Raw genomic sequence first — 19,385 nt, 5'->3', positions numbered from 1 at the left:
AAAAAACAGCAGTAGGCCTGGGTAACTCAGTGATTCCTTCCTTTGGACTTTGCCTTTTGTAGGAAGGATATTTTCTCTTTTGCTCCATGTCTTTTAACTATATTAATGGGGTAGGGTTTAATTCTGCAGATAGGCCTGCAATTGGTGGTAAGTATAATTTTGGGTAACAAGATATAACAAGATACAACAAGATATAACAGTTGGGTTAACAAGCCCAACTGGTGAAGATAATTTAAACTACCCAAAATGGGAGGAAGATGACTTAAAACAATCAATACATAGAAATGAATATCAGCTCTTTTGTTGTTTATTTGTAATAAATGTGATATTTGGTTCTTGTTAGTTTGATTCCTTTATTTTTGTCTCCCATTTTGTTCGACATTTAAGTACAGCATAGGGATGTTATTTAATTTACATCCTCACACTCCAAAAGAAATACTTTTCTGAATTAAGTAGAAAAAAAGAATAAGCAAGTGTAGGTCCTCTGTTATCCATTAATCACATTTTCCATATTTTTCAAATTCTATGTAAAAACCAAATTCCCTAAAGAGAAGAGAAAAAAAAAAGAAGATTAGTATCATAAGGAAAGTGAACATTGGTATTGAATGTACTTTTCCTTATCTTCTAAAAGAGGTCCTGAGAAGGGAGCTGCTTTTAAATTCCCTTTACATTCTTCTTTTTTTTTTTTTTTCATTTTTCTTGGTTACCACTATAGTTTGTACATTCTTTCTCCATGCCTTGATTATTCAAAAGGTGTCCTACGACATTTTTTATGTAGAGTTTTTCATCCCCTAACCCATTCCCATCTCAATACCTTTCAGTTCAACATAGAAATACCAGATTTTCTTTTTTTTTTTAACCAAGAGGTAAAAGATAACCACAGCAATAATGCTATGCATAATTCACACAGTTCGCTCTGTGCTCAAATTTTTCACTGTTTTCACACTGTCTATTGATTGTAGTCTATTGCCCTTTCTTGGGCATTTATGTTTCACAGAAGACTAACCTCTTATTTTCCATCTTTACATATTACCATTCTCTAAATACATAATATTTCTTTCAGCATCATATTTGTATTACATCTCTAAAGACACTGCACACTTTCTTGATTCCAAGTGTTTTCCCAAACAGTTGGCACTGTGTAGGTTGAACAATCCTTTTTCTTTTTTGTGTTCCATTTCTTTAAAACTCCTTTAGCCCTCTCGTTCTTCAAGAGACTTCCCACACCAACCCCTATAATCAGGCTCACCTTTGATATATATCTAACGCACTCATTTGGTTCAAGAATGGCAAACATAAATGCTTGGAGCCTAGTGGGTAATATAAATAAGTGATGTGAACCACTTCCATTACAAAAGAGAGAGAAAGAACTATGGTTGTTTGGAACATGTGATCTCCATTTGAACAGGGAGCTACTATGAGGCAGTTGAGGCTTATTTATTGCCTGATAAATCCTTGCTTAGTATCACTAAGCAAGTTTGAAATCTGTATTTTTGGGTAAATTCTATCAATGATTTCAAAACTTATTAAAACATCATTTTTTCCAACAAAACCAAGGTTGCTTTCTATTCTCATCAACTTTGTATGCATATGTTCTTTTTGCCAAATAAGACCACAAGCTTTTTAAGAGTATGGACTGTTTCATGTAATGTTCTCTTTTCTTAGCATATATTACCAGAGTGCTAGACTGAGTAGGCTTGAGGGATTCATTAAGGATAGTGAATATGACTTTATAAATTCTGGCCAAGTCTTGGATTCATCATTATTTTTCAAAGATTTTACATTGTTTACAAGTGTCAGATATCTCTGAGAGCAGTGAGTCCAATTTGCCAGGGCTTTTTCCTCAAAACACTGCCAAGAGCAGAGACCAAGGAATTACCCTTCTCCTCCCATCACTCAAAAGAGCATTAGGACTATTCTTCTTGCCCCAAGATATAGAAATGGCATGGAAATTAAGTTTACACATTCAGGTCATATGGAGAATTAAGCAAATATGCATGTCACTGCACCATTCCTGCCATTGGAATTAATTTTCTGTGTTCCAGAATAAGATATGTTTGATATGAACTGTGCTCATATTGGCTACAATGTTACTGAACAGTTTTTAACTATTTTAACCAGCAGGGCTCTTCATTTATTCTTAGACTGAGAAATAAAAAATAGAGTGGTCACAGTACATCTCTCAGAGTTACAAGGTAGATAAGAAGGAAAGAAGGAAAGAGGGAGAGAGGGAGGGAGGAAGGAAGGAAGGAAGGAAGGAAGGAAGGAAGGAAGGAAGGAAGGAANAGGAAGGAAGGAAGGAAGGAAGGAAGGAAGGAAGGAAGGAAGGAAGGAAGGAAGGAATTACTACACCAGGAATTATTACCAACTTCTAGAGGATGACTTAGAAGCCCAAGGAAGGATGGAAGAAAGTAGGAAGGAAAAATAGAAGGAAGGAAGGAAGGAAGGAAGGAAGGAAGGAAGGAAGGAAGGAAGGAAGGNGAAGGAAAGAAGGAAGGAAGGAAGGAAGGAAGGAAGGAAGGAAGGAAGGAAGGAAGGGGAAGGGAAGGAGGGAGGGAGGGAGAAAGGAAATGGAGGGAGGGAGGGAGGGAGAGAGAAAGGAAACAGATGGAGGGAGGGAGGGAGGAAGGAAGGAAGGAAAGAAGGAAGGAAGGAAGGAGGGAAGGAAAGGGAGGGAGGAAAGAAGGAAGCAAGGGAAGGCAGGAAGGTTTCAGTTAACCTTTAAGTTAACTGAAAGGAAAGGGAGGGAGGAAGGAAGGAAGGAAGGAAGGAAGGAAGGAAGGAAAGGGAGGGAGGGAGGAAAGAAGGAAGCAAGGAAGGCAGGAAGGAAAGGAAGGAAGGAAGGAGGGAAGGAATTGATGAAGGAAGACAGGAAGGAAGAGAGGAAGGAAAGGAAGGGAGGGAGGAAGGAAGGAAAGAAGGGATTGTTTCTTTAACTTCTTCCCCGTTTTTGCCAAAGATATCTGAGGCCTGATATTTGAGCTGCTAACACTGCTCTGTGAGGTTATGGCCTCCTCACATTTCCTAGGTGAGCCTGAAAGGAATCTCAGAATGATCTTTGTGGGAAGTTGTGAAGTAATAGTCCAGCAGATCAAGGCCCACACTGCGTGTCTGCCTCATTCTATGTGATTTTCCAAAGGCCAGGGCATAATGAGGGAGACCCTCTTACACTGCTCTTTTTAGTAGTGTGTGTACAAACACCACAGAGTATAACAGAAATATTACATGGAAGAGCTACAAAGACATTTCCAAGTCTCTTTTCTGACTATCTCATTCCTAAGAAACCAACAGTAACCACATTAGGAAGGAAGGATAATGTAACTTAATTATTCTATATAGTCTGATAACACTCCTGAATTCTAGCTCATCTTTGAATGAGAACAGTAGCGCCATTAGTAGAGACCTGGTTAACTTACATTTATACATTTACATTCTTTTTCGTTAAAGGACATTTCAATTATCCTCTGAAATGGAATAATCCTCATGGAAGGGCAACATGATACTAGAAGCTCATGAGGATTATTTTCAAAGAAAGCTGTGCAGAAGAGTTGGCTCAGCAGGCTTGGCATGCTCAAACCAGCTCCTGGCAGATAACCTACAAGCCCTTGGAATATTCTGTGCAATAGGGTATGTGTGTATATCTAGGACCTGGGTCTGCCAAAGAGTTTATGCTTGCCATGAAATTTATAATGAACACCTGTTGTTGTTTACCTAGGGTCCTGAACCACTCTATGCCAATTTGATCTCTGGCTGGGCAGGAGCTGGAGATTAAGTATTTAAGATCAGCCATGTAGGTGTTCTGTGTCTACCTGACTAACCCCCATTAAACAGTCTGAACACCACATCTTGGGTGAGCTTCCCTGGTAAGCAATGCTTCATGTGTGTTGTCATGGTAGCAGCAATGCTTCATGTGTGTTGTCATGGTAGCAGCAATGCTTCATGTGTGTTGTCATGGTAGCAGGGAGAATTAGGTATCACTTCTGTGAGTCCACTGGGAGAAGACAGCTGGAAACTTGTGCCTGCTCTCTCAGGGACTCCACCTCATGCATCTTTGGTCTTTGCTGATTTTAGTTTGTATCCTTTCATTGTAATAAACAGTTACCATGAATATAACAGCTCTTCTGAGTTTTATGAGTCCTCCTGAATCCTCAAGCCTGAAGATAGTCTTGGGGATCCCCAACAGAGAAGATCTCACAGGTCATGAAGAAGTTAACTGACAAGATACAGGACTAATTTGTGAAAACAATTTTGAATGGAACTAAATATATATTATAAGGAATATTATTGGTTCTTTAGTCTAAATTTCCTACTGAATTTATTTGAAAGGCAAAAATAATATGAAAAGTTGACCGTCAATTTTTATACATGTGAGAACACAAAACCCCTTTGCTACTTGTGTGTGTATCTATACCTGCATCTATGTTTATACCTTTGTCTATGTCTATAGCTGCATCTGCATCTGCATCTTTTTCTATGCCTCTTAATAGCTACCAAACACTGATAGGTGCTATTGATAGGTTTGTCAATGTGACGTATAAAAAATGTTGAGTTTTTAAAAAATAACTAGATTTCCATTCATTCCTTGAATATAATCTATAGATTACTCACAAATATAATCTCTGTACAGTTCTCCCAAAACATTATGTAAGCCTTTTTTCTTTTTTAAATGATTCAACTTTGAATATTAACTAAATTCTAGGAAACTTTCTTTCTTCACTCTGTCTGTAGTCTGTCCCCAGTGTTTGTAAATAATACAGGCTGTTTTTTTTAAAAAAGTATGCATCAGTAAAACCCAATTCCTTGACTAAGTTTCTTTGAAATTTCTGTGAAGAAGTAGAGGCAAAAAGTAATGGCAGTTTATTCTGTACTTACCACTGCTCAACACAAAAGAAACACTCATTCTGGAAAGTGCGGCCATTTGAGGCACAAACAGGTGCTATTACATCAGGGCAGTCTACATCGTAAAATGGTTCCGGTGGCTGATACATTTTACATGGGGGCTGCAAGTACATGATACCACAAAATAACAAATAATAGATTCTCTTCCATCTATTTCTTCCTGTCACTTCTGCCCAACTTAAAAATAATATTAAATCATAACAGTCAATTAATCTTATCAAGGATTCCCTGTGCTGTGGTCTTCTGTCAGGCCAGTTTCTTTTTCTGATTGTAGTGTCCCCACCCATCTTATCATCTCTTCAAGTCATAACCATTTTAATATTCCTGTTTAACCTTGAATGCAAAGTTTTCACTTAGCCTTCATGTTTCAGTTCCAGTAGGAAGTTTATGAGTGGAGATACGTATGTGTTTGTTAACTTCTAGAGGACAGCCCTCAAGTGTCATTGGTCAGAATAAGGATTTTGTGTTAAAACTTATTAAAACTCTCAGGCAAGATGGCTGAATAGGAACAGCTCTGTTCTGCAGCTCCCAATGAGACCAATGCAGAGGTGGGTGATTTCTGCATTTCCACCTGAGGTACCTGACGCATCTCACTGGGACTGGTTAGATAGTGGGTACAGCCCACAGAGGGTGAACAGAAGCAGAGTGGGGCGTCACCTCACCTGGGAGGTGCAAGGGGTCAGGGAACTCCCTCCCCTAGCCAAGGGAAGCCATGAGAGACTGTGCTGTGAAGGACAGTGCTATCCAGCCCAGATACTATGCTTTTCCCACAGTCTTCGCAACCTGCAGACCAGGAGATTCCCTTGGGTGCCTACCGCACCAGGGCCCTGGGTTTCAAGCACAAAACTGGGTGTCCGTTTGGGCAGACACTGAGCTAATTGCAGGAGTTTATTTCAACCCCAGAGGTGCCTGGAACGCCAGCGAGACAGAACTGTTCACTCCCGTGGAAAGGGGGCTGAAGTCAGGGAGCCGAGTGGTCTTGTTCAGCAGGTCCCATCCCCACAGACCCCAGCAAGCTAAGATCCACTAGCTTGAAATTGTCGGTGACAGCACAGCAGTCTGAAGTTGACCTGGGACACTCAAGCTTGGTGGGGGGAGGGGCGTCCGCTGTTACTGAGGCTTGAGTAGTTGGTTTTCCCCTCACAATGTAAACAAAGCTGCTGGGAAGTTCAGACTGGGTGGAGCCCACTGCAGCTCAGCAAAGCTGCTGTAGCCAGACCGCCTCTCTAGATTTCTCCTCCCTGGGCAGGGCATCACTAACAAAAAGGCAGCAGCCCCAGTCAGGGGCTTATAGATAAAACTCCCATCTCCCTAGAACAGAGCCCCTGGGGGAAGGGGCTGCTGTGGGTGCATCTTCAGCAGACTTAAAGGTTCCTGCCTGCTGGCTCTAGAAAGAGCAGCGAATCTCCCAGCACAGTGCTTGAGCTCAGCTAAGGGATAGACTGCCTCCTCAAGTGAGTCCCTGACCCCTGTGCCTCCTGATGGGGAGACACCTCCCAGCAGGGGTCTACAGACACCTCCAAGAAGAGAGTTCTGGCTGGCATCTGGCGAGTGCCACTCTGGGACAAAGTTTCTGGAGGAAGGAGCAGGCAGCAATCTTTACTGTTCTGCAGCCTCTACTGGTGATAACCAGACAAACAGGGGCTGGAGTGGACCTCCAGCAAAATCCAGCAGACCTGCAGAAGAGGGGCCTGTTAGAAGGCAAACTAACAAATGGAAAGCAATAGTATCAACATCAACCAAAAGGATGACCGTGTAAAAACTCGATCTGAAGGTCTCCAACATCAAAGACCAAAGGTAGATAAATCCATGAAGATGAGGAAAAATCAGCCCAAAAAGGCTTAAAATTTCAAAACTCTGAATGCCTCTTCCCCTCCAAAGGATCACAACTCCTTGGCAGCAAGGAAACAAAACTGGATGGAAAATGAGTTTGACAAATTGACAGAAGTAGGCTTCAGAAGGTGGGTAATAGCAAATCCTCTGAGTCAAAGGAGTGTGTTCTAACCCAATGCAAGAAAGCTAAGAACCTTGAAAAAAGGCTACAGGAACTTCTAACTAGCATAACCAGTTTAGAGAAGAACATAAATGACCTGATGAAGATGAAAAACACAGCATGCGAACTTCATGAAGCATACATAAGTATCAATAGCTAAATCAATTAGCAAACAAAAGGATATCAGAGATTGAAGATCAACTTAATGAAATAAAGTGTGAAGACAAGATTAGAGAAAAAAGGATGAAAAGGAATTAACAAAGCCTTCAAGAAATATGGGACTATGTGAAAAGACCAAACCTACGTTTGACTGGTATACCTGAAAGTGATGGGGAGAATGGAACCAAGTAGGAAAACACACTCCAGGATAATATCCAGGAGAACTTCCCCAACCTAGCAAGACAGGCCAACATTCAAATTTGGGATAAACAGAGAACACCACAAAGATACTCCTGAAGAAGAGCAACCCCAAGAGACATAATTTTCAGATTCACCAAGGTTGAAATGAAGGAAAAAATGTTAAGGGCAGCCAGAGAGAAAGGTCGGATTACCCACAAAAAGAAGCCCATCAAACTAACGTGAATCTCTCTGCAGAAACTCTACAAGCCAGAAGAGAGTGGGAGTCAATGTTCAACATTCTTAAAGAAAAGAATTTTCAACCCAGAATTTCATATCCAGCCAAACTAAGCTTCATAAGGGAAGGTGAAATAAAATCCTTCACAGACAAGCAAATGCTAGGGATTTTGTCACCACCAGGCCTGCCTTACAAGAGCTCCTGAGGGAAGCACTAAACATGGGAAGGAAAAACTGGTATCAGCCACTGCAAAAACATACCAAAATGTAAAGACTGTCAACACTATGAAGAAACTGCATCAACTAATGGGCAAAATAACCAGTTAGCATAATAATGACAAGATCAGATTTACATATAACAATATTAACCTTAAATGTAAATGGGTGAAATGCCCCAGTTAAAAGACACAGACTGGCAAATTGGATAAAGAGTCAAGACCCATCAGTGTGCTGTATCCAGGAGACCCATCTCATGTGCAAAGACACACATAGACTCAAAATAAAGGGATGGCAGAAGATTTACCAAGCAAATGGAAAGCAAAAAAAAGTAGGGGTTGCAATTCTAGTCTCTGATAAAACAGACTTTAAACCAACAAACACAAAAAGAGACAAGGCCATTACATAATGGTAAAGGGATCAATGCAACAAGAAGAGCTAACTATCCTAAATATATATGCACCCAGTATAGGAGCACCCAGATTCATAAAGCAAGTTCTTAGAGACCTACAAGGGGACTTACACTCCCACACAATAATAGTGCGAGACTTTAACACCCCAATGTCAGATAGCTTGATGAGACAGAAAATTAACAAGGATATTCAGGACTTGAACTCAGTTCTGGACCAAGTGGACCTAATAGACATCTACAGAACTTTCCACCCCAAATCAACAAAATATATATTCTTCTCAGCACCATATTACACGTATTCTAAAATTGAACACATTATTGGAAGTAAAACACTCCTCAGCAAATGCAAAAGAAGGGAAATTGTAACAAGCAGTCTCTCAGACCACAGTGCAATCAAATTATAACTCAGGATTAAGAAACCCACTCAAAACTGCACAACTACATGGAAACAGAACAACCTGCTCCTGAATGGCTACTGGGTCAATAACAAAATTAAGGCAAAAATGAAGATATTCTTTGAAACTGATGAGAACAAAGACACAACGTAACAGAATCTCTGGGATACAGCTAAAGCAATGTTTAGAGGGAAATTTTTAGCAATAAATGCCCACAGGAGAAAGTGGGAAAGATCTAAAATTGACACCTTAACATCACAATTATAAGAACTAGAGAAGCAAGAACAGACAAATTCAAAAGCTAGCAGAAGACAAGAAATAACTAAGATCAGAGCAGAACTGAAGGCGATAGAGACTCAAAAACCCCTTCAAAAAAATCAATGAATCTAGGAGCTGGTTTTTTGAAAACAGACTGCTAGCCAGACAAAGAAGAAAAGAGAGAAGAATGAAATAGACACAATAAAAAATGATAAAGGGATATCACCACCAATCCCACAGAAATACAAACTACAATCAGAGAATACTATAAACACCTCTATGCAAATAAACTAGAAAATCTAGAAGAAATGGATAAATTCCTGGACACATACATCCTCCCAAGACTAAACCAGGAAGAAGTCGAATCCCTAAATAGACCAATAACAAGTCCTGAAATAGAGGCAGTAATTAATAGCCTACCAACCAAAAAAAGCCCAGGACCAGATGGATTCACAGCTGAATTCCACCGGAGGTACAAAGAGGAGCTGGTACCATTCTTTCTGAAACTGTTCCAAACAATAGAAAAAGAGGGACTCCTCCCTAACTCATTTTATGAGTCAGCATCATCCTGATACCAAAACCTGGCAGAGACACAAGAAGAAAAGAAAATTTCATGCCAAGATCCCTGATGAACATGGATATGAAAATCCTCAATAAAATACTGGCAAACTGAATCCAGCAGCACATCAAAAAGCTTACCCACCATGATCAAGTTGGCTTCATCCTTGCGATGCAAGGTTCATTTAACATATGCAAATCAATAAACACAATCCATCACATAAACAGAACCAATGACAAAAACCACATGATTATCTCAATAGGTGCAGAAAAGACCTTCAATAAAATTCAAAACCCCTTCACGCTAAAAACACTCAATAAACTAGGTATTGATTGAATGTATCTCAAAATAATAAGAGCTATTTATGAAAAACCCATTGCCAATATCATACTGAATGGGCAAAAGCTGGAAGGATTCCCTTTGAAAACCAGCACAAAGCAAGGATGTCCTCTTTCACTACTCCTATTCAACATAGTATTAGAAGTTCTGACCAGGGCATTAAGGCAAGAGAAAGAAAGAAAGGTATTCAAATAGGAAGAGAGGAAGTCAAATTATCTCTGCTTGCAGATGACATGATCATAGATTTAGAAAATTACATCACCTCAGCCCAAAAATTCCTTAGGCTGATAAGCAACTTCAGCAAAGTCTCAGGATACAAAATCAATGTGCAAAAATCATAAGCATTCCTATACACCAATAATAGACAAACAGAGTGCCAAATCATGAGTGAACTCCCATTCACAATTGCTACAAAGAGAATAAAATACCTAGGAATACAACTTACAAGGGATGTGAAGGACTGCTTCAAGGAGAACTACAAACCACTGCTCAAGGAAGTAAGAGAATACAAACAAATGGAAAAACATCCTATGCTCATGGATAGGAAGAATCAATATTGTGAAAATGGCAATACTGCCCAAAGTAATTTATAGATTCAAGGCTATTCCCATCAAGCTACCATAGACTTTCTTCACATAATTAGAAAAAAATACTTTAAATTTCATATGGAACCAAAAAAGAGCCCATATAGCCAAGACAATTTTAAGCAAAAAGAACAAAGCTAGAGGCATCATACTACCTGACTTCAAACTATACTATAAGGCAACAGTAACCAAAACAGCTATATAGACCAATGGAACAGAACAGAGGTCTCAGAAATAACATCACACATCCACCACCATCTGATCTTTGACAAATTTGACAAAAACAAGCAATGGGGAAAGGATTCCCTATTTAATAAATGGTGTTGGGAAAATTGTCTAACCATATGCCAAAAACTGAAACTGGATCCCTTCCTTACACCTCATACGAAAATTAACTCAAGATGGATTAACGATTTAAATGCAAGACCTAAAACCATAAATTCCCTAGAAGAAAACCTAGGCAATACCATTCAGGACACAGGCATGGGCAAATACTTCATGACTAAAAAACACCAAAAGCAATTGGCAACAGAAGCCAAAATTGACAAATGGGATCTAATTAAAGAGCTTCTGCACAGCAAAATAAACTATCATCAGAGTGAACAGGCAACCTACAGAATGGGAGAGAATTTTTGCAATCTATCCATCTGACAAAGGGTTAATATCCAGAATCTACAAGGAACTTAAACAAATTTACAAGAAAAAAAACAACCTCATCAAAAAGTGGGCAAAGGATATGAACAGACATTTTTCAAAAGAAGACATTTATGTGCCAACAAACATATGAAAAAAAACTCATCATCACTGGTCATCAGAGAAATGCAAATCAAAACCACAATGAGATACCATCTCACACCAGTTAGAATGGCGATCATTAAAAAGTCAGGAAACAGGCCGGGTGCGGTGGCTCACACCTGTAATCCCAGCACTTGGGGAGGCCGAGGCGGGCGGATTAACAGGTCAGGAGATAGAGATAATCCTGGCTAACATGGTGAAACCCCATCTCTACTAAAAAATACAGAAAAATTAGCTGAGCATGGTGGCGGGTGCCTGTAGTCCCAGCTACTCGGGAGGCTGAGGCAGGAGAATGGTGTGAACCTGGGAGGTGGTGCTTGCAGTAAGCCGAGAATGCGCCACTGCTCTCCAGCCTGGGTGACAGAGCGAGACTCTGTCAAAAAAAAAAAAAAGAAAAAGGAAAAAATGTCAGGAAACAACAGATGCTGGAGAGGATGTGGAGAAATAGGAATGCTTTTACACTGTTGGTGGGAGTGTAAATTAGTTCAACCATTGTGGAGGACAATGTGGCAAGTCCTCAAGGATCTAGAACTAGTAATACTATTTGACATAGCAATCTCTTTACTGGGTATATACCCAAAGGATTATAAATCATTCTACTATAAAAACACATGCACACGTATGTTTATTGTAGCACTATTCACAATAGCAAAGACTTGGAACCAACCCAAATGCCCATCAATGATAGACTGGATAAAGAAAATGTGGCACATATACACCGTGGAATACTATGCAGCCATGAAAAAGAATGAGTTCATGTCCTTTGCAGGGCATGTGTGTAGCTGGAAACCATCATTCTCAGCAAATTAACACAGAAACAGAAAACCAAGCACTACATATTCTCACTCATAAGTAGGAATTGAATAATGAGAACACATGAACACATGGAGGGGAACATTACACACTGGGGCCTGTTGTGGGAACGGGGACAAGGGAAGGAATAGCATTAAGAGAAATACCTAATGTAGACGATGGGTTGATGGGTGCGGTAAACCAACACTGCACATGTATACTTAGGTAGCAAACCTGTATGTTCTGCACATGTATCCCAAAACTTATTAAAACTGAGAATAAACCCTGTATTTACCACTGTTTAGCTTTGTGAGTTCGAACACATGGAAGGTATTATTTTACTTAATGCTCAGAGATATATTTACTCAATATTTTATTTGACTATAAAGATATTTATTTTACTAAAATATTATATTTTAGTAAATATGGCACATATACACCTCCCTGTGTTCATGTGTTCTCATTATTCAACTCCCACTTATGAGTGGGAATACGTGGTGTTTGGTTTTCTGTTCCTGTGTTAATTTGCTGAGAATGATGGTTTCCAGCTCCATACATGTCTCTGCAAAGGACATGAACTCATTCTTTTTCATGGCTGCATAGTATTCCATGGTGTATATGTACCACATAGTAAAGCTTGTGCTACATGGAGACAATCTAATTCTGGAGATGTCTATATGCAAGGTCACATAGAATCCTTCCATTCTGCTTTACCTCCATGAAGATTTATTTATTTATTTATAGACAGGGTTTCACTCTGTTGCCCAGGCTGGAGTGCAGTGGTGCCATTATGGCTTACTGCAGTTTCCAACTCCTGGCCTCAAGTGACCCTCCCAACTCAACCTCCCATGTAGCTGGCTATAGGCTTGCCCCACCACACCTGGCTAATTTTTGTATTTTTTTAGACACAAGATCTTGCTATGTTGCTCTGGCTGACCTTGAGCTCCTGGGCTCAAGTGATCCTCCCGCCTCAGCCTCCCTAAGTTCTGGAATTACAGGCATGAGCCACTATGCCTGACTTTCCATGAAGTTTTAGATCTCATGTCAAGAGCGTGATTAGACTAGAATTACGATCTAGAACTGAGAATTTTAAACTTACCTTAGGCCATTTAGTGAAGTCGTGTTTTTTGAAAATTGCTGCAAATAAAGAACAAACACAGTAAGTTAAAGGAAATAGTTCTCCATGGGATATCATATCACCTATTGAAGTCACTGACTGAATAACGTAATTTCTCATTTACAAAAATGTATACAAAATAATTTTAATAGCAATAGAATTTGCAGTAACATTCCTTTTTAAATTACTTTATCCATTTATTCTTTCTTTTTCACAGTCTTGATTTTATTTATAAATTTGCTGTATCAGTAAAGAAAGAGTAAAAACTGTTTGAGGTTGTATATATAGCTTACAAATAATTTTATTTATTTATTTTCACTTTTGTTGGCTTTAGCTTCCTCTTCACTGCAATTGGGTTAATTACATGCATTTTTAAAATTTAGAAAATAAATATGATATAGTAAGTAATGTATCAGGCCAGTTCCTACCAAGATGCCGAATTAAAGTGGACACAGGGATGATAAGAAAACTGAGGGAGTTCGCTGGCTTTCAGGATACTGACTTTATGGGGTGCTTGTATGAGGGTTGCTGGTGTTGCCTGGGATAGAGGGTTACTAGCTGCCTGTGGGAAAATGAAATAAGAAAGTACTTATTGTATTTTGGTCTTATCTGTCACTGTTAAGTGATATTTAAAATATAGTTAGAATTTTCAAAAGTTAAAAGGAAAATTCTGCATGATATTTAGAAATCTTCCCACAAAGAAAAGACTACCAACCTTTTGAGGAATAGGTCTTGCTGATTACATGTACACTCTTTCAGAGAACAAAAAAGATAGAATGCTTTTATCTACTTCTGAAAGGTCAGAATATTTTTACGACAAAGGTAACTGGATATAGTTACAAGAAAAAAAAATAAAGGTCTTCATCTAGTAAAAATGAAACAAAATTACATGTATATACTGCACATCATGCATAAGAATTAATTCCAAATGAATCAGGATCTAAACATAAAAAATAAAACTATATAATAATTAAAATGACATAATTTTTTAATTATAATGATTCATTAATCTAAATACAATAACAGAAAACACAGATGCATTTTTTTACTTAAAAATTAAAACAACTTCCTGGCAAAAAATAAACATATACAATCTAAAAAGATTTTTGATAAAGGGCTAATATGTCTAATTTATAAAGAACTCATTAAAATTGAGGGAAGAATAAAACAAGAAACCTAACTGAAGAACAGACAATATACATGCAAATATAATTTACACAAGTATACATACTCAAAAAGATACAGAAATGACCCTTGAATCTCTAAAGGAAATTCAGCCTTACTCATGCTAAGAAAAATGCTAATTAAAACTATATGGAAATACCATTTATCACCGATCAGATTAGCTGTTGAGAAAGAGGTTCCTGGTGGGAATCCAAATGGGAAGAATGTTTATGAAGTAAAATTCGACAATATTGAACAAAACTCTATTTGCATTTACAGAATTCTTATTCCATGCTTTTGCAAAATGTGAGCCTACAAATTAGAATTCAATGTATAAATGACTTTTTTGTCTTCAGAGTAAGAGTATATAGTTCAGCTAATAGACTCAAAGATAAGTTGGGTTAGTTCCATTCCTCCCATTTTGGTGTAAACATATTTTTCTTTCACAATATGGCTTACTTAATTTGTTAAAGACAGACCTGAAGTTTCGGTACTTGTGATTTCTGGTGTGGATCCTGAGAACAGGAAGTATTGGCATCCTAAAGGTCTGACATTTGCATAACAGATTGGCATAAAGATAAAAAATAGATCAGTGAAAAGGATAGAGTCCAGAAATATAGGCATCTAAGAAGTTCAAAAATACACACTTCTGTGGACAAGTGCTTTTTGGCAAAGGTGAAAGAACAATTTAGTGGAAAAAGAATCATCCTTTCCACAAATCACACTAAAACAACTGGGCTTCTGGAAGGAAAACAAAAAAAGAATCTCAATTTGTATATTGCACTATCATCTGAAACATTTTTTATTATCTAATACTTTTTAAATTTTAGTTTTCTAATGAAAAGTTATTAGTTCATGCAGCAACTTTGGAGAACCATCTGGCATTATCTTCTAGTATAGAAAATTCACATACATTGTAGCATAGCAACTCTACTCTTAGATACATACCTAAGAGAAACTCTGGTTCATGTGCATCAAAAAACATGTGTAAGAATATTTCTACCAGCTCTGCCCTTAACATCATAAATTTGTAAGTAAACCAAATGTCCATCAACAGAAGAGTAATGAAATTAAGGTATAGTCGCACGTTGGGATATTATTCATTGGTGTGATATTATTCATCAATGAAACTAAATGAACAACTGCACACAGGAAGATGTATAAATTTAAACAGTAGGTAGGAAAAAGCAAATCTCAAAAGATGAAAAGATTCTCTTATGTAATATTGAATTAAAAAGTCCTAATAATAGGCAGGGCATGGTGGCTCACGCCTGTAATTCCAGCACTTTGGGAGGTTGAGGTGGGCGGATCACGAGGTCAGGAGATTGAGACCATCCTGGCTAACACGGTGAAACCCCGTCTCTACTAAAAATATAATAAAATTAGCCGGGCATGGTGGCGGGCGCCTGTAGTCCCAGCTACACGGGAGGCTGAGGCAGGAGAACGGCGTGAACCCAGGAGGCGGAGCTTGCAGTGAGATCGCACCACTGCACTCCAGCCTGGGCGACAGAAAGAGACTCCGTCTCCAGAAAAAAAAAAAAAAAAGTTGTATATGACAAGTTATATAAATGTTACATAAATGTTAAAATAATTATAAAAATGTATTTTCCATGATGTGTATAAATAAAAGACTATATTAAAAATAAGACCACGAGAAGAATGGACATAAGATTTAGAATGACTGAAACTGAAGTAAGAATTTTGGGAAAAAATAAATTAAAAAAAGATGTAGAAGTGTGTTTTTATTGGATGAAGATAGACAAGAGAATTGGATCACTGAATACCACATTATTGAATTTGAGCTTTTGTTGGTAGTCTAGAGTTTTGCAGGAATTATATATTCATGGTGCTTTTTGATTGAACCCAATGGAATTTATTGAAGCAAGTATTGTGATTAATCGAATTCTATCCAACTGAGGCATATTTAAAATAATAAAGTATATGCAGAGAACCTACACACAGCAGGCAATCAATTGATAATAGCTACATTTTTAAACATTCATTTATTGAGCATTTACTTTGTATCATGTATTTAAGGATGATCTGGAAATGCAAACATGAGGTTGTACTGTCTGCTTTACTAATTTGTAACTGATTTGCAGGTGTACTATTTTCTTATTGCTGTTGTAATGAATTGTCACAAATGTAGTGACTTAAAACAACACAAATTTATTCTCTTACAATTCTGGAGGTTAGAAGTCCTAAAGTCAAGATGTCAGCAGTGATGCATTCCTCCTGGAGTTTCTAGGGAAGAATTAATTTCCTTACCTTTTCTAGCTTCTACAGGCTGTCTGAGTTCCTTGGCCCATGGCCCTTTACTGTACCATTCTAACTTCTGCTTCCATTGTCACATCTTCTCTGACTTGGGCCCTCCTGCCTCCCTCTGATAAGAATCCTTGTGATTATATTGTTCCACCTGAATAATCCAGTATTAGTTTTCAATCTTAGGATCCTTAACTAAATTACATCTGCAAAGCCCCCTGTGCCATGCAAGGCAACATATTCACAGGTTCAAGTGATTAGGACTTGGACATTTTGGGGAGGCATTATTCCCTCTATAATCAGCAGGTAACATAGGTTTTGTTTTTATACATTCATGATTTTTACTATTGAACTCTAAAGACACATGTCAACCCAACATCAATCACAGAAATAGCTTTATTTTTCATTGGCTTATTTTTCATTTTCATATTTATCATATCACTTATCATATTTGAAAGCCATAAGAAAATGCATCATTTTTTCTAGGAAAAAATAACAATTGTAGTGTATATTGCTTACAATAAAAAATGTCACAATTTTCTCTGCTCTAGAGGATTTCTTTTGGATCGACAGAATAGACATGAAGTTGTGACTCCAACACGTAGAAAACAAGTTTGATTTTTCTATTTAAGAATATATATTTTAATTATACCCAATTTGGACTACACTGGCTTACATTTCAGCAAAATATTTCCCATAAAAGTCAAAAATTACTCATTTTCTTTCCTATAACTTTAAGAAAATCAGAGTTTATCTCACAAAACCTCTTAGGTTACTCACCTGAGGAAACCATATGTGTCAAAGTAGAGGATATCAGGAAAAATATAATCTTGTGGGGAAAGGCAGCCATTTGATCTCATATAGCACTCTTCTTTGATAAGGCCTGTGAACATGCCCAAGATTCTTTGTTTTTAGTTTCCTGCACAGCTAGCTTTTCCAATGTGAGAGAACACAATACCCTGTGGTGATACCATTCCCGTACACTTGCCCTGGTGGTTCTTATACTGATACGGTCTCCAGGAACTCAGGCCTGAGACCCCTTTTTCTTTCCAGAGGAAAATGAAAAACATAAAAACATGACTTTTTTTTTTTTTTCCTGCCAAAACCTAGCTGACAATCACAGTTCTGGCCTGGGAGAATAATTAAGCTCAAGATTCATCAGGGTTGACTCAAATTCTATCACCTATACATAGGTTCACCCTACAATTATTTAATTATCTCACAGTTAATTACCTAAGCTACTGCCTTCTTATTAGTGAACACAAACATGTAAAGAATTCATAAGAATTCTGAGGTAACAGGTGTAAACTGAGGGCTGTCCTGTACAGTCTTGGACCTATCACCCTATAACATGTGATTCCCTGGGATGGACCACTTTCTCCCACATTTAAGCCCTTTATTTCCCAGCTAAATTTCTCTTTGCCAGGTCAGTCACATGGGCTCAAATATAAAGAATGGGTTAAAAATGGAATCGTTGGTTATGCTTAATACAAATTGTGTATACCTTCCCTGATGCAAGAATCAGGAAAAAAAAAAAAATGTGACATATGACCTTGAATTGAGTGAGATGCCAGAAATCACAGAGTTTGGAGTTAGATGGGAGTTCAGATTCTTGGTTTAACGTCTCTGAGAAGTGTAGGCCTCAGAAAGTATGAACTTCATAGGATATTGAAAGAATCAACTGGTATTAATATAAGCAGAGTTTAAACATATTAAATTGATAATTTGTTTAGCCCAACTTTTCTTTGCTGTGAGTGAAATATTTAGGCCCAGGGAGAAGATACCTTCCCAGTCCATTTCCTTAACTTGCTCACGCCCTATTCTATTCATTCTGTCTGCTTTCAAAATTGTAGCAAGGCATATAGAGAAATGAAGGAGAATCATAAATAAGCATGACATTTTCTCCACTTTAATATGCAGAGGAAACAAAAGGAGGGCATTAGAGGGAAAAGAGGGAAATGCACTGACAGAGAGGAAAGCTGAAGAGACCCCACCACTGACTTAGACTAAGGAGAGAGAAATCAAAGACTAGTTACCTGGATGAGGTGACTGAAGATGGGCCCGCTCTTGTCACTTTGGGTGTCACAACTAGCCTTCAGAAGAGCTGCTGTTCCAGAAGTCTGTAGCCAAGGACATGCAGCAGTGGGGGCTGACTCATTGCATAGCTGAGTGACCAATTGCTTGGCATGAGTTTACTCTAATGGCTGTTTCTGAGTTTGATCCCTCTCCTGAACCACCCCCTCTGATGTGTCTTGTTCCAGCAGGAAGAGACAGACCTGGAGGTTCTGTACTTGTGATTTCTGGTTGTGGATCTTGAGAACAAGAAGTACTGGGATCCTAAAGTTCTGACATTTGCAAAGCAGATTAATGACCTACCACATTCCAGATCATTTGGTGATTGTGTGTGTGTGTGTGTGTGTGTGTGTGCGCGCGCACACCAATTTCAAGGTGGTTCCAGCCTTTCTAGTCTCTGACCCTTATTCTCAGAAGTCAGACCTGTTCTGTCTTTCTAGGATAAAATTTTTGTTTTTCTATTAGCCTGGGTAACTCCCCAACCAATAAGGTTTGCAATATCCAAGCCTCCTAATTTATCTACTTATTAGCTTATATGACGCTTCAGCATAAGCAAGCCTAAAAACTTGCCATTATCTGGAAAAGTTCTATTTCACAGGCTTTAAACTCTCCTAGAGTAGTTAGTACTCTTTTATGGCTTTGTGTTCCCGTACTAGCTTGAATTCCATAGTCTGACATTAATATTTAGCTCCTTGACATGTCCATCCTCTCTTGATGTCCTGTTCTCTATTTTTCCTTCTTTCTTCCAAGTTGGGATAAATTCAGCTTCTTATTTTCCTGCTCCAGACCTTGGTTGTGGAGAAAGATAGAAAAAGTTCCATACAGGGGACTCTGTGATCCTGATAACATCATTATTTACCTAAACTCTTTAGACTCCAGTGAAAGCTTGTTATTTAATGTCATTTTCCTACCTTATGCCACCTGTCCCATACCATTTTCTTTGTTTTATGCAAT

The 19,385-nt window shown here is 38.3% G+C and overlaps 1 protein-coding gene across 1 annotated transcript; it reads right to left on the bottom strand.

Annotated features, from left to right (window-relative positions):
- Positions 1 to 294: 294 nt before the first annotated feature.
- On the bottom strand, positions 295 to 18,423 carry SPINK13 (serine peptidase inhibitor, Kazal type 13 (putative)). The gene is made up of 5 exons (XM_025388973.1): positions 18,395 to 18,423; positions 17,139 to 17,241; positions 12,915 to 12,952; positions 4,873 to 5,000; positions 295 to 543 (listed from the first exon to the last, which is right to left on the bottom strand). The coding sequence occupies exons 2-5, from the start codon at positions 17,206 to 17,208 to the stop codon at positions 495 to 497; spliced, it is 285 nt and encodes a 94-aa protein (XP_025244758.1). The 5' UTR covers positions 17,209 to 17,241; positions 18,395 to 18,423; the 3' UTR covers positions 295 to 494.
- Between the last annotated feature and the right edge of the window lie 962 nt (positions 18,424 to 19,385).

This window comes from Theropithecus gelada, chromosome 6 (assembly GCF_003255815.1).
Source record: "Theropithecus gelada isolate Dixy chromosome 6, Tgel_1.0, whole genome shotgun sequence".
Taxonomy (NCBI): domain Eukaryota; kingdom Metazoa; phylum Chordata; class Mammalia; order Primates; family Cercopithecidae; genus Theropithecus; species Theropithecus gelada.
Note: the sequence above shows the minus strand (reverse complement) of the source record. Positions and strands in the feature narration are given on the sequence as shown.

Coding starts and splice junctions, on each gene's coding strand:
- SPINK13 (XM_025388973.1), bottom strand. CDS start 17,208: ATGGCTGCCTTTCCCCACAAGATTATATTTTTCCTGATATCCTCTACT. Junction 12,953..17,138: donor GACACATATGGTTTCCTCAG/GTGAGTAACCTA, acceptor CTTTATTTGCAG/CAATTTTCAAAAAACACGAC. Junction 5,001..12,914: donor ACTTCACTAAATGGCCTAAG/GTAAGTTTAAAA, acceptor ATGTACTTGCAG/CCCCCATGTAAAATGTATCA.